Raw genomic sequence first — 22,299 nt, 5'->3', positions numbered from 1 at the left:
GACGAGACATGATTGAAATGTCTCCTGTGTTGCTTTTTCTTCCCTCCCCAGTGCCTTGTGGTGGAACATACAATGCAACTTGGACCCCACAAAATATTTCATCACCCGATTCATCAGACCCAGGTGTCCCATCTTCCATCTGTACTTGGGTCGTAGATGCCCCTCCACATCATCAGGTCAAGATCACTGTGTGGGTGTTACAGCTGAGCTCCCAAGACTGTGCACAGAATTACTTAGAGCTTCGGGACTTGCCACAGGTAACAATCATAGGATGAATGGCAGCCGCATCTAGTGGCCTTTTCTCCAGCATTTGCAAAACACTTGAAGTAATGAAGCCAAGATTACATAATTTTCCAAGTGACTTCCAGCTTAATGTGTTTTTCATCTGTACAAAAGCCCTCCAATCAGGGGTGTTGAGAAACTTGAACTTGGTCTGTCCTGTAGGTCTGGAGCTCTCAAAGCTTCATGTGCCTAAGGAGGCATTTAAGATGCATCTTAAAAGTGTATTCTCCTTGGCACGCCCTCAGAGACTGATTTCCCCATAGAACACCCATTTATCTGAATTTCTGACAAACTTCTCTGGTGTTTTAGTGCCAATACCAGAGCTCCATGGATAATGCTTGGAGAAACATGTATAGTTAGTGGGATCTGTGTATAGGCTGGATTGAAAGGGGCAACACAGGACACAAGAGAATCGAGAAGAGGCCGTTTGGAACCAGTCTCACAGGTCTATCTTCATGGTACTGTCAGAGAGATAAAAGGAAAAAGCCATTTTAAGTTTAAAAATGCTGAGTCTGAATTTACCCTGGAATAAGATGTTGAGGAGACAGCTGAGAGTGGGATGTTGACTGAAGGCCCGAAGATTTTTGTGCATCATCATGATCATGATGGGTAATTGAAATAATGAGAAGAATGCGATTATCCAGGGAACATATGTAAAGGGAGCGGCCATGAACTGAGGATGAATACCGGGGGGAACATCTCAGAATACCTGGATTGTCTTTCTGAAGTTCACAGGGCAACTAACCCTCCCCAGTTCATTCTGAGAATATGATGTTCAAAGCCCCATGTAGAGTTGGACTAGTAGAGTTTCATCTCTCTTCTGAGTTTTCAGGGTCCTCTTTGTTATAAGTCTGGGGTCCCATGTTTCTCACATGGTTTTGCTGGGGAGAGAGAAGTCCAGTTTGTCCGACTCCAATATGGAGAGGTGTGAGATGTGCTGGCGGCTGAACAGGCCCTGGACTTGCTGAGTTTTGTGCAAAGCATAGATGCTGAAATGAGCTCCCAAGCTTCAAAGGTGGATGAGATGCTGGATGATCATTCCTCTGCTGGTAATGGTTTTCAGGACAAAATCCCTGTTACCCAGAGGTACCCTTACCGGAAGGACTTACAGCCAAGTGGAACAAGGCCCTTTTGGTGAAGGCTCTTTCAGTTTCCCCCGCTTCATGAAGCTAAGACAGTGGGGATTAGGGTGGACCACTCAGCGGGGCACAGAGTGCCCCTTACAGGGCGTTAGGCACTGGCTGGAACAGAACAGCAGCTGGCACAGCCTCAAGTAAGACCCAGTGTTTGTCATGACTGAATAATGTTTTCAACTGAACGAATACAGGAAAAAAGTCAGGGTTTCAGACTGGGCAGGTAGGGAGGAAAGACAAGCAGTGACTGATGAGCTGGGAGGAACTGGGATTCTTGAGGGATCCAAGAGTAGACAGAGAAGCCCTAATTGGAAGATCATGAAGGAATGATGTGTAGGACTGTTCTAGGGGACAGTGGCTAGCTTCCACTGGAGATGAACAGAGATGCAGAGATGGAAGTCACTGGTGTTGAGAAATACAAACTGAGGGTGTTTAATGGCTTGTCTGTAAAAATACGGGAACTTCTAAGGGTTCCGAAAGGAAATTGGATGCACAAGATTACTATGAGCTGAGATATCTCGAGTCTTTCATAAATGAAGGGAAGTAACCAGGAGAAAAGTAAGTGAGAGTGATGAGAACGGTGAGACTATCTTTGGCCAGACGTAGAGACCCTCAAAGGAGAACCAGCTTTGAGGTGAGGATGGAAGCTGCAGTGAGGAAGCATCCCTCTCTTGCCCCCAGGGCGGCCCCCACCCTTCCTACTCAGTGAACTGTGGAGCATGGGAAAAGAATGGCCTCTACCAGGATGCTGCTGGAGAACCAGGTTTTGCTAAGGACACAAAGTGAAAAGGCAGGGAGTGTATACAGAGAATACTTGACAGTGCAGTTAAAATTCACAGGATACAGAAAAGTTAGACAAGGACCAAGAGGAAGACACGGTGGGGAGGAGGAGTGGAAGCCCCAAGCAGTAACAGGAGTTTGCAGGCAGAGGCAAGTGGGGTCTTTCAGTAGGTTCCTAAGGACTGCAGATATTAGAGACATACCTGTGACCGGGAGGCCGCAAATACTCTGACTTTGGTACAACTCGTTTTTACGCAAGAACTGATGGGCATTCCATTGTATTTACTCTCGGCTTTTGAGAGGCGATGAGGGCCGCCCAAGTGTTACAAAGGAGAACTGGGACCTCATTACAGGCCCTGGCTGGCTTGGGGGATGTCCAGTGGAACCAAAGGCTCTGATTAGACTTGCTAGGGGGTAGCAAGGGCTGGATCGGGGCGATGGTGGTTGTTATTCCTGTGGAGCTCAGGATGATGGCAAAAGCCCCAGGAGGAGAAACACAGTGAACTCTCAAGTAGCACAGATGTGCTCAGAGCAATGGCACAGGCCTCAGCTGGGAATTCACATTGGGGGCGGGGTCTTGTTTTCAGCAGGGAAGTGTCTTTGGTTTCAGCAGAAACTTTGCCTCCCCTCCTCCCACCACCTCGCCAAGGTGCGACTGTGTCAATTCCAAGGCCAAGGTGAGTCTTCTTGCAGAGCACTTCCAACATCAGAGCTAGTTTTCACGGTTAAATATTTAAGCCGTACTTTTATATGCAGTTTAATTTCTGTTATGGCCTGTTCTCTTCTAAAACTGTATCTAACATGACTTGGCTTCCATTTCCTTTCAGGGCCATGGAAATTCGAGAATTCAGTTCTGTGGCAGAAATGCTTCAGCCGTGCCAGTGTTTTATTCTTCTATGAGTACTGCAATTGTCCTTTTCAAATCTGGAGTTTTAAACAGAAATTCTAGAATGAGCTTCACCTATCAGATAGCAGGTAAGCCCTGGAACTTAATCTTTTATTCAGAAAAGCTGCCATCATTATAATTATTCCTAGAATAATTACAATTGTTTCTAGAATTGACTCCTGTGAGTAATTAGGATTTATGAACAAAAACCACACCCATCTCTTAACTAGAACCCAGGCCCAATTTAGCAAATTACTAAAGTTGATTTCTAAAGAGGGAAAGAGAATATAATACTAACCAAGATGCTTAGAAGGCTAGCATTTTCTTCAAAGACTATGTAGCTGATTTTTAACATATACTGGTTATCTTATTAATTATCCACTTAACCACACTGAATATAAATATTTATTTATAAGAAATATATTTATAAAAGCTTTATCAAAATATAATTCTCTTATACAATTTATCCATTTAAGGTTCATATTTCAGAGGTTTTTAGTATTTTCACACAATTGAAAATCTTAGAAAATTATTTTGTAAAACTCAAAAAGCCTTGAAAGGGTTACCTGACTACTATCACTGAGAAGTTTATTTTCACAGAACACTTTATTTAATATTTATTTTGAATTGATTCAAATGAAAGCTGACTTTGGTGAAATGAACAAAAGTACTTTTGGTATTTTTTTACTAAAAAAAAAAATAAACAAATAAATAAATAAAGAACAATTTGCCACAGATAAGTCACAATGGATTTAAAATCCTTGTGCAAAACTGTATCTTGGAGGTAGCATCTTTGTTTAAAAGGGAGTCTGAATGCTAGCCACTTCCACCTTGATGTGATCAAAAAGTCCACAGGATGCCCGAATGTTTGTCTTGAAAGGAGGAAGCTCCTGTGTCATAGTTCACTTGGGGTGTTTGTGTGAATGACCTGTGTGCTGCTTGTGCGATGCACTTCACTGCTCAGGGTCTCAATTATCTCAAAGGTAAAACGAAGAAGTTGGATTAGTTTTTTCTAAACTTTGTTCAAATGTAATGCTCTTTTTGAATGATTCCTGTGGAGTTGAAAGAGCACTAAATATCTGAATGCATACATTAATTATGCATATTTTCCCTCTAAGATTGCAACAGAGACTATTACAAGGCATTTGGCAACCTGAGGAGCCCTGGATGGCCAGATAACTATGACAATGACATGGACTGCACCATTACTCTCACGGCCCCCCAGAACCACACCATTTCCCTCTTTTTTCATTCATTTGGCATTGATAACTCAGTTGAATGCAGAAACGATTTCTTGGAGGTAACACACATTTGAATATCATTTAAATGAATTATTTAAAAGATGATGGATCACTTAAGATTTTACACATTTTCTCTAGTGCTGCTAATATGATATGGTTTTTCTTTGTTTCATTAATTTATTCATAACTTTTTCATTCCCTAAACATTTACAGTGTACCAGTCCAGACACTGGAAATTGGGACTTGGGGCCCCCAGGAGATTCCTAGTCTGGCGGGATGGACAGATGGGGTATAGCCAATTACAGCACACTGTGGAAAGGACTAGCTGAGCCCAGCATGGGTAGGGGTCCCTAACTCAGCCTGGGAACTAGAAGACTTCTTTAAGACAGCAGTATGTAAGCTGAGAGCTAAAAGGATCAGAGGGAAGTCTAAGGACAACATCATGATTCTGTGAAATGAAACTGAATGATAATAAACAGCTCACCTAATGTCCCTCACCGCTGCAGTAAGTTGGGGCATTTTCAACATCCTCTGAAGACCTGTGTTTCCTTGAATAAGTGCTCCCTGGCTGAAGGAGGTGTGCTCTGTCCTTTCTCCACCACAACCCCAGAGCTCTGATTTGGACACGGAAGTGACTTTGCTGTTTGCCCATCCTCCACTCATCCACCCTCCACCCCAGGTTACACTGAGAGAAGCCCTCCTTGCCCCTGCAGCAAACAGAGCCATGCCCCTTGTGGGCCTGAACCTTTGGGAACCTCCACTGTCCCCGATGAGCCCCCTCTGTGCTCTTTCTGCCCCAATGCCTGCGTTGGGCATGCGAGAAGGAACACGAACATCATCCCTCATAGGCGGGAGATATTCTGAATAAGGCTTATCTGCTGCAGACCCAGGGTGTGGAACTCAGCACCTGTGTTTTGCCAGAAAAACCCCAGAGCTCACGGGGTTATGACCTCTGCAAGCTCTGTTGAAAATGTATTCATCCTTAGGAAATAAACTCAAGTGGAACCTAAGTACCAAGAGCATAAGGATGCTGAATTCCTCTGCGAGTGGAATTTAAATCTCAACCTCATCCTGACGCTCGCTACATCGTCTGTTTGACCACATAAGAGTCTTCAGTAAGGTTTCCAGAAACTTTGTTCCTCTACACCTGATCTGGAGTTTTATTTATTATCTTTTTCTCATTGCCTCTTTGATCAGGTCTTCATTCAAAATCAGCTGCCCATGATGATTTGATCTCTGTAGCGTAAACAAATGGACGGGTGTATGCAGCAGGTCTCTTTCCTTCTGTGGGGGGATTCTTCCCAGTGGGCTTCTGTTCAGCTGCTAGTTTCTTGGTAGCTGCAGCCTTTGTTCCCAAGAAACATCTTCTGCTTCGTAGCAGCAAAGGACTTCTTTCTTTTCTCTCCTGCAACCCTTGTCCTCTGATTTGGCCTCTAGGGCTGTGCACCTTCTGCCTGGCCTGGCGAGGAATGGTGTACCAGCATGTGATCTTTGCTTATGGGTTTAGCTTCAACATGATTCCTGATGTGGAGTTTTATCATCCTGGAAAGCTCTCCCCTTTGGAATTCATCTAAATCCTTTACTAATCAATAGCCTTAACATATAGTGCTGTAAGTAACACTCAGAGGAAGTGCATGCCTTTTCTAAAGGAATACTCGCCACGATAGGAAACCGAAAGACGTATGTAGCAGGGAGGAAATGAAGACACAAATACAGTGTTCTTTGTGCCAATCAGGTTATTCAACTCTGCCCTCTATTCCCCACCCCCACCATGGAGGTCCAAATATTTATATGAAGTGTAAAGCAGAAAGAATGAGGGCAGTGGGATCTGGAGGAAAGATGGAATCATCCCGTTAGGCTGGAGTCACAATGCAACTAACTCTTAACTCACTCCAGCGTGAATGAACCATCATTGACCAGAGTCAACATTTGCCATTTGCCTGATAGACGCTGGGAAGCAAAGCCTTGCTTTCCGGCCATGGAAAGAGAGAACTCCTCCTTCTAGCTGTCCTTCATTACTCCATAGAATGGATCTGAAACTTCCTGTCCCCTAAGCATAGAAAGGAAACCACAGTTTAGGCTTGTAAAACAGCTCCGTCTGGCTCTCAGTGGGAAGACTGTGGGCATAGTTTCTTGGCAGCTGTACCAGGAAGCCTCAGCATTCCATTCTTGTGAACTGTGGTGGGAACGGAAATGTCTGACTGAGGATTCTGACTGTGTTACTACCAAGCAAAGGCTGAGCTCTAGACCATGCTTGGAATCTGCAATTGTTTTCACGCCTTCACCTACTTTTCCGGGATCCTTTGATGTCCCAGAGATGGCTGCTGCTCTTGGCGGTCCTGTTCAGAGAAGAGAAAAGAGAAAAAGTCAAGTTGTTGGCAGTGTCAGTGGAAATTAGTATCTTGTTGCTGCTCTCAGAGTAATGGCATTTTAAAAGACGACCCTGAGGGGAAACACCCAAACTAAGAGTATGACACTGGCAGGTCTTAAATATGGCAGCCCTCCCATCTACTAGTGGATAACTGGCTACTTTGTTTAAACACTTAGCAGAATAATACCCAAAGCACTAGACAGGCATTATGGACTATATGCTGCATAGACCTAAAAGGAACCTCACCTGATCAACACAGCCCAGCAAGATTAGACTGTCTTAACTCTGTGACTTAAGATACCAGCAGTTAACCAAATTTTAAATCATGGAATTATAAAAGGAATAGAGGAACTTGCAAGATTTTGAATACATAGATCAGGAAAATCAGCATTTCTACATGTCAGGCTGTTTCCAACATACATTTCCTGTGTAACGTTTCCTTAAGAAGCGTCGAGCGCCCTCCTGGAAGTAGGGCTGGCTGTGAATGCAGGGTAGGACCAGGCTGGAGGACAGAAAGTGGTTGAATTCACTGTGTGGTTCTCTTTCCCCACAAAACACTAACTCACTTCCTGTTTTTATATGTGTCTACTCAAAAACGAGTTGAAACGAAAAAGCAACAAGGCCTTGGAATGTGTGTTTAAAACACATTTAACAATCAGAAGTTGTATAATTTGTAATTCTGTCCTTTTCCCATACAGAAATTCCTTTTGTTCTGAACTTTATTATACTTTGCATTGTGTTTTTTCATAACCCCTTTACAGTTAAGTAATTTTCAGTGGGAAACACGTCCAGGCATGTGGGAGCGTGAGCGTGCGTATGTACACACGCGCGTGCACACACACACACAATGAAAAAGGTGGAATAGTTGACTGGAAACAGAGCAGGCAACACTGCCCCCACCTATCCCCACCTTTTAAAAATTCACTTTTCCTGCATTCCTCAAAATGTTTCCCCAGAAGCCAAGGTGGCAGGATCATAGCACGAACTATTATATAAAAAAGCAGCCTGGTGTTTTCATTGCTGTAGGTTACCAGATATTTTTGAATCCAAATGTAAATGTGTTTTGATCTACATATGAAATGTTTTTCCCCTTTGCAAGTGAAGTGACATCTGCATGTATTTCCAGAAAACCCTTCATTCTTAAGTAGGTAAAAAGACAAAGCTTTTCTGAAAAATGTCATCATCCAAATTGTCTCACATTTTACTGTATCTACATGAGAGAAGAAAGTGTAAGTTTAATGATGAATGACTCATTCCTAAAGGTGAGAAATGGAAGTAACAGCAATTCACCATTACTGGGCAAGTACTGTGGAACTCTGCTGCCAAACCCTGTCTTCTCTCAAAATAATGAACTATACCTACGATTTAAGAGTGACAGTGTTGTTTCCAATCGTGGATATGAAATCATCTGGACCTCGTCACCCTCTGGTAAGATATTTGCACTTTGTACAGGAAAGCAGTATAGGTGAGAAAAACATAAGGCATTTAATAGAAAAAGGTAAAGTAACCTTATATTTTAGCTACCCGTGTACCTGATTAATTTAAGAATAGACATTCTGAACAATGAAAGTACAGATTACTTTTTTTTTTCTGAGATGGAGTCTCACTCTGTTGCCTCAGCTGGAGTGCAGTGGCGCAATCTCAGCTCACTGCAACCTCTGCTTCCCGAGTTCAAGTGATTCTCCAGCCTCAGCCTCCAAGTAGCTGAGATTACATGCGTGTGACATCACGCTCAGCTACCTTTTGTATTTGCAGTAGAGACAGAGTGTCCCCATGTTGGCCAGGCTGGTCTCAAACCCCTGACCTAGGTGATCCACCCATGTCAGCCTCCCAAAATGCTGGGATTACAGGCATGAGCCACCATGCCCATCTAGATTACATTAAATTCTATATTTACTCATTATTTCTGTTTATAAAAGAATATACATTCATATATGAAGCATATGTAAGACATAAAAATTTAAAAATTCTTTTGTAAATTTATATTTGTTAGGCTTTTTGACTTTTGGCTTGACCATCAAAGAAGTTCTTTGAGAATTTAAAGAAAAGTATTTACCAAAAATCCAACTTGTGAACACATTCTGGCATATATATGAGTAGTGTGCTTCTCGCAGGCCCTGGCATTTCCTGGCAGTGTGGAGATAAATTGCGTTTTTAGGGTAGTAAGTATCTTCTCACATTTTTCGTTGGCAATTTATCAAACAGCTGAAGAAAGTTTAAGTCATGTCAATGTATTTAATGCAAGAGAGGAGGAATATCTTTATAAAATGTCTGGAAATGCCAAAATACCTTCAAAACAAGAAAGATAAACAAAACTCATTTAAATATCCTAAGAAAAGCGTTCTATTAAGACAGTCGTGGGTTATGGAATCTTGACACCCAAAGGAAGCTTAAAGATGACCTCCAATGCTCAAATTTTATCACGAGGAAATAAAACATAAAGGTTAGGCTGGGTGCGGTGGCTCACGCCTATAATCCCTAGGAGGCCAAGGTGGGTGGATCATCTGAGGTCAGTAGATCTAGACCAGCTTGGCCACCCACACGGTGAAATCCCGTCTCTAAAAATACAAAAATTAACTGAATGTGGTGGCGCATGCCTGTGATCCCAGCTACTCAGGAGGCTGAGACAGGAGAATCACTTGAATCTGGGAGACAGAGGCTGTAGTGAGCCGAGATCACACCGCTATACTCCAGCCTGGGCGACAGACCAAGACTCTGTCTAAAAAAAAAAAAAAAAAAACCCACCAAGATTAATGAGTTGCCCAAAATGTTCTGCTAGTCTGAGGTGGAGATGGGACCCGACCTCGGGGGTCAGAAGCCCAGCCAGGTGCTCTGTAACTATGCGGCCAGCTTCTTCCTATCCAGGAGGTGGTCTGGATCTCCACAGATATATCATGTAAATCATGACAGCCTTTGTATACAGACGAACAAATTGAAGAAATTAACACCAAAACTTGAAGCATTCCACCTTAAGTATGTCAGTTATCAGCCTGACAAAGTCACTTTTGTAATGAAGACATTCTTGCCACCTCCTACAATAACACATTCCCTCTGGGTTTAGCGCTAAGTTTTTTTTACTTCTAATTTTACTTCACTCACATCATCATCGTTATCAACTCGGGGCACGCAGAGAGCTCTGCACTATTGAAAGTACACAGACGACAACTTGATTTTCTCTCACAGTTACTTTATCAAGTTTTCCTCCCCCATTCTGCTCTCCACCCCCAATTTTTTTTTTTTTTTTTGAGATGGAGTCTCATTCTGTTGCCCAGGCTTGAGTGCAATGGTGCAATCTTGCCTCACTGCAACCTCTGCCTCCCAGATTCAAGCAATTCTTCTGCCTCAGCCTCCTGAGTAGCTGGGATTACAGGTGCACGCCACCATGCCCAGCTAATTTTGGTATTTTTAGTAGAGATGGGGTTTCACCATGTTGGTCAGGCTGGTCTTGAATTCTTGACCTCTTGATCTGCCCGCCTCCACAACCTAAAGTGCTGGGATTACAGGCATGAGTCATCGTGCCTGGCCAACTCCCAATTTTCTAAGTACAGTCCTGGAGGAAGTTGTCCCTAGTTTGTGAGATGCAGGCAGAGGCATGTGTGTTAAGGATGGAAGACGTGGAGGTGGTGATGGGAAGAGAGTAGAAGGAAGACCAAAAGGTGTAGCCGAAAGAAGAGGAACAAAAAAAAGGGGTTTCTGCCTCCTTTATTCTTGCAGAGTCTGAGTACCTTAAGGAAATAAAGTCTTACTGCCTAGCAAGTCAGACTGGATGGCTTATAGGCTGTGGAATCAAACTTCCTGTCCTGTTTTCCTTGCAGGATGTGGTGGAACTCTTTATGGAGACAGAGGCTCATTCACGAGCCCCGGCTATCCAGGCACATACCCAAACAACACGCACTGCGAGTGGGCCCTCGTGGCTCCTGCTGGAAGGCTTGTCACCGTCAACTTTTACTTCATCAGCATTGACGATCCAGGAGACTGTGTCCACAACTACCTGATACTCCACGATGGACCCAACGCCAGCTCTCCGTCCTCTGGACCATACTGCGGAGGCGTGAGTGAAACATTTTATATTCCCATGTTATTTTTAGACAGAGAGTCACTTAGTGTAGCCTTTTTTTTTTTTTTTTTTTTCTTGAGACAGAGTCTTGCTCTTGTAGCCCAGGCTGGAGTGCAGTGGTGTGATCTTGGCTCACTGCAACCTCTGCCTCCCAGGTTCAAGCGATTCTTCTGCCTCAGCCTCCTGAGTAGCTGGGATTACAGGTGCCTGCCACCATGCCTGGCTAATTTTTGTACTTTTTAGTAGAGATGGGGTTTCACCATGTTGGCCAGGCTGGTCGTGGAACTCCTGACCTCAGGTGATCTGTCTGCCTCAGCCTCCCCAAGTGCCTCGTGTAGACTTTTAAAGGCAGACACATGCAGAGTAGGAAGCACAGCCTTTAACAAATTGAACAGTTTTCCGACTTGCCTTTCTATTCTGGGAGCATCAGTGCCATCTGGTGGACATTGCATTAAATTACTATTAATAGTTACCAAAGTCAGGGGTGTCAGAATCACCTGTGGAGTTACTTACATAAGACTTTCATTTCCCACTGAAACCCGCTGAATCAGGATTTCCCAGGGAGGAGCCACAACATGCTGTTTTTTAAAAGCTCCCACTGTGACACCAGTGCTCCGCCTAGGGTTGAATACCCATATTTATTTGGCATAAATAGAACCATAGAAAATTTGGATACCTTCCTCTGTTTTATCTACTTCTTGCTGAAAGTTTCAGGAATTCTTTGAAGAAATGGTGACTGATAGTGGCGTTTATGTAAAGCTCTGATGTCTTCCCGAAACAACTCAGAATCTGACATCGATTCAATATTGCAGGCTTGATCCTCTCATTTTATGTGCAAGTAGATACTTAAAGAGAGTAAGGGCTCACACCTGTAATCCCAGCACTTTGGGATACAAAAATTAGCCGGCATAGTTGCACATGCCTGTAATCACAGCTATTCCGGAGGCTAAGGCAGGAGGATCGTTTGAGCCTAGTAGGCAGAGGGTGCAGTGAACCGAGATGCGCCACTGCACTCCAGCCTGGGCTACAGAACCAGACTCCATCTCAAAAAATGAGAGTAAGTAAGCAAAAAGTGGCTGCTGGCAAGCAGGTATGTGTTTCTAATTTTTCTGCTCTTTAATCACTTAAGGCTATGTAATCAAACTAGACAGAGAACTGTATCAGCTGGAAATCTAGATGGTTTTTAAAATATAACTATTTAGAAAACTGATAAATGCTATTTTCAGAAGTATCAGAAAATAGACTAATTTTTCTAAAACGCTTGCCATTCTCATATATTCTTAACACCTTTCTTTGAACATATTTGCATATACATGTATATTTTTTACTATTTGATGGTGTGTTTTTTCCGCTTACCAATATATCATTAATATCTTATATCAATAAAACACTGGTGCATCATAGCTAATGTTTGGAGAGTATTCCATTGCATGAGTACAGCCTAATTTATTTAACGAAACCCCTCTAAGTAGGCGTTTAGGTCTCTTGAACTTTTCCCAACTACAGACAATACTTAATAAACCATTTGGTAGTAATGTCTTTATACAAAGAGTTACATTACTTGGTGAGAAATGGTGATCACAGGACCAGCAGGCACTATCTCAGTGATGCACAGAAGACCCACAGAGAGAGAGAGCCCAGTAAATGTGCAACGCATCAGATTTAGAAGCTAACCAGCTCTTAGACACTGAATTGAAATTTACAAACATTTCGAAAGGGAGGAAAAGAGACAATTTTAACAATACCATGACTTTATATTGGTAGGCTGTGTGTGTGTGTGTGTGTGTGTGTGTGTGCACGCACATGGTTTTCAGTGGCTTGCAAACATACAACCCCATTTGATCCCCACAGGGACAATCCCATAAAGTGGAAAGAACGAGTATATCCTGGATGTTGCTGATAAAAGAAAACTGAGTCACTAAGAAAAGTGACTGCCATTTAACTCCATGCCACGTTAAGTTGAAATCTATAGCAAGATACATCAATTTTTTTACCAGTTGGTGTTTACAGTATTTTCCCAGTTTTACATTTTCCTTTATAAATGTGGACATAATTTTATGTGTAATAATTTTTTGATTTCTTTAGCCCTTTATAAATGTTAAACATAAATGAAAAAATGTAAAACCTAAGTATAAAACATAGTCAATTTACATACAGAGGAAGCTCTTATTTTGCTAATATTTACATACTTAAAACTTGTAAGCCTTTTTACATTCTACCTACATATTTACATGCATATTTACATACATACAAAAGTTGAACTGAATACTTATTACAAAAGAATACAACTTTTGTATGTATACTCCTTAAGTATACAGTTCAACTTTTGCATGTAAATATGTATGTAAAATGTAAACATGTAATATTTATATACATACAGTACACACATACAATTTACATACAGAGGCAGCTCCTTATTTGGCTAATATGCAGACCATCCCCTGATTCAGGGATATTTTATGTTATGGTAAATACCATTGTTCACAGGGAAATCGTGTATCCCTTGCAGCTACAGAATATGAACACCTAGCACATGAAAGAATAACGGGAAACACAATGAGACTCAAAGAAGATTCCGAAGCTTCTGCTGACTGTACATACTAGTTTGTCAGTATAAAAGAAGGTGTTGAAATTTGGAAGCAGATTAAAATGGAAGTAAAAAGTAGATGTGCACAGGAATAAAAATGTTGTATATACCTTGATATGTCACTTACAGAAAAAAATCTACACTCAAAGAAGTGAGTGTCTTGGAAATAAGTCTGTGTTTTGATGACTTTGGGGTAGGGCTGAGGCAGGAAAACCCAGTAATGTTTAAGTGTCACGAGAGCAGAGCTTTTTGCCTGTTTTGCTCATTTTTTAATATCTCTAGTGTTAAAAACAATACCTGCATGTGGCAGTGCCTTGATCAATATTTGCCAAATGAATGAATACAAAGTGAGAGAAAATGGGGACACATCTATCCCTTCAACACGCACAGAGACACGCACTGTTCCATAGAAGTATCTGAAAATAAATCCCAAGGGGGAGACGATAAACATTGAAGATGAAAACAGCATATTTTACTTACTATGATCATTTTAATTACCTATGTTTCTTTAAAAAAAAATAAATCTGCAGTAAGAACTTGAATAAAAAGTTCAAGGTTTTTGAGATAAAATTTATTTTATTGAGACAAAATTTACATATCATACAATTCACCTCCTGAAAGGACACAATTCAGTGGTTTTTAGTAGATTCACAGAGTTGTGTGGCCATTATCAGCACAGCCAATTTTGGGACACTTTCATTACCCCTCAAAAGAAATGCCGTACCCGTTAGCAGTCCTTCCTTATTTTCCCTTAACTCCCCACACCCAGAAATATTCCTTTGTAAAGCATTTGCATTCATTCTTTGCAAGGTTACTTCAAGAAATACATGCAGGTTCACTGTAAATTCTAAAAATTTCTATATGTGGTACTTTGTTACTAGGCTAACATTTCTAGAAAAACGTTCAAATATGTGAAATATATAATTTGATACTGTTTTTTTTTTGTTGTCAATTTTAGGACACCAGCATAGCTCCCTTCGTGGCTTCCTCAAATCAGGTCTTCATCATATTTCATGCTGATTACGCACGGCATCCGTCTGCATTCCGATTAACTTGGGACAGCTAAGTGGGTAACAACTCAGGTTCATTCAGCATTTGCCCTCTGCAGCACGCTGGACAGGACTCTGCCGTTTTATACACCACCCCGCCTGTGCCACGGAGAGGAAGCTGAACTTCTGTGTTTTTCACCAAACCATGGATAGAATCAATATTTGTAGGCTGGGTACGGTGGCTCATGCCTGTAATCTCAGCAGTTTGGAAGGCCGAGGCAGGTGGATCACCTGAGGTCGAGAGTTTGAGACCAGCCTGGCCAACATGGTGAAACCCTGTCTCTACTAAAAATACAAGAATTAGCCAGGCTTGGTGGTGGGAGCCTGGAATCCCAGCTATTCAAGAGGCCGAGGCAGGAGAATTGGTTGAACCTGGGAGGCAGAGGTTGCAGTGAGCCGAGATCACACCACTGCACTCTAGCCTGGGTGACAGAGTGAGATTCCATCTCAGAAAAAATTTAAAAATCAATATTTGTACATTTTCTTGAACACAGAATATAGCTTCTTGAGTGTGCATTTCATTCTAATATTTCAAGCTGAAATTTTGAAAAACTTGGAAATGATTATGGCATATGTGATGTACATTTTTAAAAGTTAATAATAATAGCCAGGGGCAGTGGCTCACACCTGTAATCCCAGCACTTTGGGAGACCATGGTGGGTGGATTGCTTGAACCTAGGAGTTTGAGACCAGCCTGGGCAACAAAGTGAGACGTAAGTTCTACAGAAAAATAAAAAAATTAGCTGGGCATGGTGGCACGCATCTGTGGTTCCAGCTACACAGGAGGCTGAAGCAGGAGGATCACGTGAGCCCAGTAGGTAAAGGCTGCAGAGAAACCCTGTGAACCACTGTACTCCAGCCTGGGCGACCTGGAGAGACCCTGTCCCAAAAATGACAACAAGAACAATAAAAGTTAATGATAATATAGAAATATAAGTTTCATGTGACTGTTCAATTAGGGATAATAAACATTATTGAATTGTACACACTTATGCTGCATTAGTTTTTGACTTATTAAAACTCTTTCACTATGGGGCATATCTAACTTTTCCAGTTTAATTTTTACATTTGGGCAAAGAATTTAATATATATAGAGGAGTCTTCCAGAGCATCAGTTCTAGAGCCACGCTGCCTGAGTTTGAATTTGGGTTTCACTATTAAGTGCTTACTTAATCTCTTTGTGCTCAGTTTCTTTATTTGTTTAAGGGGATTATTTTACCTGTGTTACAGGGTTGCAGTAATTAAGTATATATGTGTGAAGATGCAGAATATACCTGGTACATATTAAGTAATCAGTAAGTGGCAGCTTCTATGTCCATTAGTAGTAGTATGACTCACCTTCATACCATACAGATGTACCTGCTTTTCCCACACTCCTCCAAAGCCAGGCACTATGTTTACCTCTTGCCATGCCCCTGTGTCAATCTCAGCTTCTCCCAAGGTCTTGACTACAGAGAAATCTGCTGTAACCTCTGAATTCTCTATTTCCCTCCCATTTGTCTCAAACTTCTGTTTTTCCTGGCCACACTGAAGCTTTTCTTTATCTCCAGGACTCTGTGCTCTCCTGGTTATCTGAGTATTCTCCACTCCCTTGTAGAATGGTGGTCCTCTTCACACAGCTCCACTAGGCAGTGCCCTAGAAGGAACTCAGTGTGGGGCCTCCAACCCCACATTTCCCTGCTATACTGCCCTAGTAGAGGTTCTCTGTGAGGATTCTGCCCCTGCAGAAGGCTTCTTCCTGGAAGCCCAGGCTTTTCCATACTGCCTCTGAAATCTAGGCAGAAGCTGCCAAGAATCTACCACTCTCGTACTCTGTGTGCCTGCAGGTTTAACACTATGTGGAAGCTGCCAAGGCTTATGGCTTTTATTCTCCAGAGTGGCATACCAAATTGTACCTGGGCCTCTTTGAGCCTCACCTGGAGATGGAGTGACCAGGATGTGGAGAGCAGTGTCTTGAGGCTGTAGAAGGAAGCAGGGCCCTGGACTTGGCCCATGAAATCATTCTTTCCTCCTAGACCTCTGGGCCTGTGATGGGAGGGGTTTCAGCAAAGGTTTCTGCAATGCCTATGAGGCCTTTTCTCCATTATCTTGGATATTAGCACTTTACTCCCTTTTAGTTATGCAAATATCTGTAGCAAGTGTATAATCTGCAGCCTACTTGAATTCCTCTCCTGAAAACCTTTTTTTTCTCTGCCATATGGCCAGGCTGTAAAATTTTACACTCCGCTTTCCTTTTTAATATAAGTTCCAACTTGAAGTCATTTCTTGGCTCCCACATCTGAGCACATGCTATTAGAAGCAGCCAGGCCAAATCATCAACACTTTTCTGCTTAGAACTTTTTCCCACCAGATACCCCAGGTTGCCACTTTTAAGTCCAAACTTCCACAGATTCCTAGGGCAGGAACAGAATGCAGCCAAGGTCTTTACTAATGCATAATATGTGTCACCTTTGCTCCAGTTCCCACTAAGTTCCTCATTACCATCCAAGACCTGGCAGCCTGGACTTCATTATCCCTGTATCACTATCAGAATTTTAGTCACAACTTTAAACCAATCTCTAAGAAGTTCCACATTTTCCCTCATCTTTCAGTCTTCTGAGTCCTTCAAACTCTTCCAACCTCTACCCATTGCCTTGTTCCAAAGTCAGTTCCACATTTTCAGATATTTTTATAACAAAACCCCATTCCTGGTACCAATTTTCTGTATTAGATCATTCTTGCATTGATATAAATAAATACCTGAAACTGGATAATTTATAAAGAAAAGAGGTTTAATCTGCTCACAGTTCTCTAGCCTTTATAGGAAACATGGTGCTTGGCTTTTGGGGAGGCCTCTGGAAGCTCATAATCATGAAAGATGGTGAAGGGGAAACAGGCAAATAACATGGTGAAAGCAGGAGCAAGATAGCGAGAGTAGGGGGCAGGTGCCACACACTTTTAAGTGACCAGATCTCATGTGAACTGAAAGCGAGAGGCCCAAGCCATTCATGAGGGATCCACCCCCAAGAGCTAAACACCTTCTACCAGGCCCACCTCCAACATTGGGTATTACAACTCAACATGAGATTTGGGCAAGCACAAATATCCAAACTATATTATGTATTTACTCTCAAGAGCACAGGGTTTCTGTAAGCACCACCACTGCCTATTCCTTAACACAGCGTGTTAACTTAATTACAAATAAACAATATGGTTTGCAATTTAACAAGAAGTAGAACGTTCAATAGCACATCCTTATCTCCAATGCTGCCAGACATGTAACGAAGGTAATTATTAGCTTCTTTTTCATAAGAAAATTCAATGCTTTTATAAAGTTTTTCACTGCCTCTCAAAAAGCTGAAGCCTTTACAAAGGAGATTGGCTTTATGTTAATTATGCAAAATCAAGGGTTATAAGAACATGAGACCAAGTGAATGAAAGAAACTGTGGAATGTATTACTTCATCTTATTCTAATACTCAGCTTGCAGAGGAATTATTTCTGGACAGAGTATGGAGCCACATAAATAAAATATTCTCACCTTAGAAATTCAGCTACCCAGGAGGCTGAGGCAGGAGAATCGCTTGAACCCAGGAGGCAGAGGTTTCAGTGAGCTGACATTGCGCCACGCACTCCAGCCTGGGTGACAGAGTGAGATTCCATCTCAAAAAAAAAAAAGGATTCCTGCTCCCTTTTTGTGTTATGGATAGATATATCAACTTTATAGATGACATTTCTATTGGAAAGGACAGTGACTGCAATGAATAACAACAAATCCAAGGGGTCTTGATAAGCTACAACAATGAGCCAATTGTAACAGATAAAATGTGATAGCTGTGACATCTTCCTCTTTTATGTAAAAAATGAATTGCAAAGGTACAGAATACAGGGAAAGTTTAACAATAACATGAAATGACACAGTACTTTTCTGAAAGCAAGATTAACATGATGTAGCTGTCAAAAAAAATGGACGCTTTGATCACGGATTGCGTTATTAGAGTAACAGTATCATTTCCACTGAGAAGGGCGTGCTTTTCTATGAGGCATATCGGAATATCCGGGAGGTGTGTACATGAAATTGAGGAAAGCACAGTCAATGCCATTATGTAATTTTAAAATTAAAAATACTGAAAAAAAAGAGACAAAATGAAGCTTTACAAAATCTTCCAACCTATGCATCTAGGAAATAAACATTGATTTTTTTAATGGTTTAGGGAATGGTCAAGTTTGGGAGAATGCCATTTTCATGTATAGCAAAAGGGAAGTAGTCGTAATCAGTTTTGAGTAATTCAACTGGAAGAAGGAGAAACAATATCATTATTATTGTAATAAATAACATTATTATACAACAATAATGTTAATTACCCATGGATTGTGTTAGCTCCAGGCTTCAGCAATATGTCTGTACTGAATAAAAGCAAGCAGCAGGCTGGGCCCAAAGGCTCACACCAGTAATCCCAGCACTTTGGGAGGCTGAGGGGGGCAGATCAGGAGGTCACAAGTTCAAGACCAACCTGATCAACATAGTGAAATCCCACCTCTACTAAAAATACAAAAAAAATGTAGCTGGGCTTGGTGGTGGGTGCCTGCAATCTCAGCTCCTCGGAGGCTAAGGCAGGAGAATCGCTTGAACCTGGGAGGTGCAAGTTGCAGTGAGCTGAGATTGTGCCACTGCACTCAAGGCTGGGTGTCAGTGCAAGACTCTGTCTCAAGAAAAAAAAAAAAAAATCAAGCTGCTTCAGCTGTTTGGGGCTACTCTTTTCTTTGGCCACTAGTGTCAGGCAGCCCCCTGGCTGCTCTCACACAGCAGATCTGTGTCTGAGTGCTCCTCTCATCCGTTGCTGGGCCAGGGTCTGCAGACGGACCCAGCATTGGGACTCTCGATTTCAGGTGATATATGGATGTGGGGCTGGCAGGTGCAGTGTGTGGAGCTAAAACCAAAGTAATGGAGTTGCCTCAGTTGGCACTCACAATCCACCATTTCCCTTCAGCAGCAAAGGTAGCCTGGCAATGACCTGCAGGCAGAACACTGGATTCTTGCCGCTAAAGAAATCCAACAATTATCCCAGGGACCAAGGAGAAAAACAAAATACAAACAAGAGAGGAAAGAAACCACTGCAGCTACCTAGAAAAATCAGTTTAGATCTTCACACCTGAACTCAAAAGAACAACCAAGAATCAATCACCAGAGAGAGGAAGAATCTTTCTTTTTTAGGGGAAAGACGAGATAAACACACACAAGAATGGACCCTTGAAGAAACATAATTTAGTGAACAGAAGAGAGGTTTAAAAACTATTATCCTCAGTGATACTTAGGAAGGGTGTTAATACAGAGAAACAAGAGTTGGGCTGTAGTCCCATAGGGCTGGTGTCCTTATAAGAAGAGGAAGATACACCAAGAGTGTGACTGCACAGATAAAATGCCCTGGGAGGACACCAAGAGAAAAAGTCATCCACAAGCCAAGGGGAGCGTCCACAGGATAAATCAAATCTGCTAGCACCTTGATCTTGAACTTCCAGAATTGTGAGAAATTTCTGTCGTTTAAGCCATCCAGTCTGTGGTATATTGTTATGCCAGCCCAAGCCGACTAACACAGGTATTACTGTCTTCAGCCTACATAGTCAAGATTCACTATTAGAAACTGATGGGACAAGGCTGGGCGTGGTGGCTCAGGCCTGTAATCCCAGCACTTTAGGATGCTGAGGGCAGATCACCTGAGGTCAGGAGTTTGAGATCAGCCTGGCCAACATGGTAAAACCCCATCTCTACTAAAATACTAAAAATTAGCTGGGCTTGCTGGCACATGCCTGGGGTCCCAGCGACTTGGGAGGCTGAGGCAGGGGAATGGCTTGAACCAGGGTGGCGGAGGCTGCAATAAGCTGAGATTGCACCACTGCACTCCAGCCTGGCGACAGAGCAAGACTCCGTCACAACAACAACAAAAAAGAAATTGATGGAATAAGAAAAATTCTGATTTTTTTAAAAGCACTTTTGCTTTAAAAGATATAATGATTCAAGAGATATGTATTAGGAGATTACCAACTAATACATATAGATTAAATCAGTGGATGCCAAAACTAGTGGGTAAAAATTAGATGAGGAATGGGACATAACCAAGTAGCACCTACCCCCAAGCATCATTTTTAATCATAAAGAAAAAAATAGTAACTTCATGGTGAAGAAATCTGGCAGATACCACCTTACCAAGTGAACATCACCAATACTGGGGGAAACCAATGTCATCTGCACCTCGATATGCACCGGAAAAGACACATCGCTTTAGTGGTGTTTCTTCAAAAATTCATATCCTGAAAGGGAACATCAGACAAACTCACTTTAAAGGATATTCCACACAATACCTGGTCTGTACTCTTTAATAATGTCTAGTTCAATACATACAAAAGCCAAGGAACAGCTCTAGATCAAAGAAGACTAATACAGAAATAACCTTTTCATCTGAAATGTTTTTTAACCAAAAAAAAAAAAAAAAAAAAAAGAGTGCAGATCTTTTTTTATACAACTGCTTCAGAGTTATGATTACATTATTTTACTGCATCTGAAGGCTTTGATCCCTACTACAATCTACAATATATAAATGCATATGTGTGGTATCCGTCCGTCTATCATCAATGTAGGTGACAAAGGAGAAAAGTGCCTGCTGCCAATCTGTTCCAGAGCATGTAACTGTCTTTCAGAACAGGTTTTTGGGTGAGAGCAGCACAGGATATTGCTGGATGTCTGAGACTGGGTCAGGAAATAGGGAGGTAGAGGGCAGCAGTTTTGCTAGAATTCAAAAGTTGATTGCTTTTGGAAGAGACAGCGGGAGATTCCTGTAAACAAGAATATAATGTTTCACAGATGTGAAAGTCACAACTGGGAAAGACGCATCGCTTTAGTGGTGTTTTCAAATGACTTAAAATGGTAGGGTTTTACTTGTAGCTTCTAGCCCTGAGGGTAGTTCTCGTTGCTCAAGAGCAAAAGGGTCAGGGGTAAAAGCCAGCCTTAGAAACCAACAAGATGTTAAAAAAGATTTCCAGTGGGGCACTGGGAAAACGCAGACCGCGCTGGAATCCCTACCTGGAGGAGCTCTTAATAGGGAGGGAGGCTGCGTGACCCACAGGATCACTCAGAGACACAATATGGAGATAGGACTCAGGGTAGCAGCTTCTGGAGAATGGAGCTGCAATTACAGAAGTGAAACATTTGTAGACAATTTACTCCCAGCTTTTGCCACACCCACCCTCTGTCACCACCTTCCCTTACTCAGTCGAGTCAAAAATCTTACCCGCTTCCGCCCACAGCCCTCTGGGCTGCGACCTACCAACTGAGCATGCGCCAAATCCAGGGTGCACGTACCAACTTTCACCCAATCAGAGTGCCAAGCCGCGGCGTGGACGCCACAGAATTTAACTAACCTCGGCGTGGGGCGGGGTCTCGAAGCGAGTAACAAACGTGATTGGCCATCCTCCTCTACATACTTATAAGGGTGGAGCCTGGTCCGGGAGCCACGTCTAGCAAGCTGTTCTCCTAATTTGGGTAGGGTCGGGCGTGGAGCTGGCAGCGGCGCGGTGTGCGCCTGCGCGGAGTGCCGAGACAGGGCGTGTTCGCTGTTCCGTACCGGTGTTGTGGAGAACCAAGGCATCTCCCGCCGCCGGAGTGCGTCCTGCTGAAGCCTGTGGTTGCACGCCCACCCTGTTAGGGGCTGCTCTCCGCGGTGAGTGTGTGCGGCGTTGCACTTGGGGTTGCTTCTCTTTGCGTGGCCGGATCGGGGCTGGATCCTTCCCACTCCCCTGCCCCGCCCCATTCTCTTCCAGCACCCGGACCAGCTCCGGGGACGCCCTCGGACGCCCACCCTCTCCAACCCTGGGGAAGCCCCAGAGTGGCAGCCAAGGCCTCTTTCCGCTCCTGACCTTCCTGCCATCGCCCACGTGCTT

At 42.7% G+C, this 22,299-nt stretch overlaps 3 protein-coding genes across 4 annotated transcripts in view; 2 read left to right on the top strand and 1 right to left on the bottom strand.

Moving 5' to 3' along the window:
- The window catches only part of CUBN (cubilin), a 281,789-nt gene extending 266,414 nt beyond the window's left edge, over window positions 1-15,375 (top strand). Inside the window, exons 62-67 of the mRNA XM_035306864.3 lie at window positions 52-257; window positions 3,023-3,170; window positions 4,200-4,381; window positions 7,956-8,121; window positions 10,509-10,744; window positions 14,296-15,375. Of these exons, the coding sequence (XP_035162755.3) occupies window positions 52-257; window positions 3,023-3,170; window positions 4,200-4,381; window positions 7,956-8,121; window positions 10,509-10,744; window positions 14,296-14,403 (1,046 nt within the window). The 3' untranslated portion in view covers window positions 14,404-15,375. The remainder of the gene's footprint in view (window positions 1-51; window positions 258-3,022; window positions 3,171-4,199; window positions 4,382-7,955; window positions 8,122-10,508; window positions 10,745-14,295) is intronic.
- LOC103794109 (uncharacterized) lies at window positions 13,894-22,286 on the bottom strand. The gene is made up of 4 exons (XM_078333086.1): window positions 21,651-22,286; window positions 20,570-20,673; window positions 17,906-18,003; window positions 13,894-15,266 (listed from the first exon to the last, which is right to left on the bottom strand). The coding sequence occupies exons 1-2, from the start codon at window positions 22,284-22,286 to the stop codon at window positions 20,659-20,661; spliced, it is 651 nt and encodes a 216-aa protein (XP_078189212.1). The 3' UTR covers window positions 13,894-15,266; window positions 17,906-18,003; window positions 20,570-20,658.
- Window positions 21,900-22,299, top strand: part of RSU1 (Ras suppressor protein 1) — a 236,593-nt gene continuing 236,193 nt past the window's right edge. For both annotated transcript variants that reach the window (XM_008999989.5, XM_002750065.6), the window contains exon 1: window positions 21,900-22,079. The gene's annotated coding sequence lies outside the window, so the exon portion shown is untranslated. The remainder of the gene's footprint in view (window positions 22,080-22,299) is intronic.

The sequence above is a fragment of the Callithrix jacchus genome, chromosome 7 (genome assembly GCF_049354715.1).
Source record: "Callithrix jacchus isolate 240 chromosome 7, calJac240_pri, whole genome shotgun sequence".
Taxonomy (NCBI): Eukaryota; Metazoa; Chordata; class Mammalia; order Primates; family Cebidae; genus Callithrix; species Callithrix jacchus.
Note: the sequence above shows the minus strand (reverse complement) of the source record. Positions and strands in the feature narration are given on the sequence as shown.

Bases quoted from the DNA above. Each gene is read 5' to 3' on its own strand.
- LOC103794109 (XM_078333086.1), bottom strand. From the start codon at position 22,286: ATGGCAGGAAGGTCAGGAGCGGAAAGAGGCCTTGGCTGCCACTCTGGG.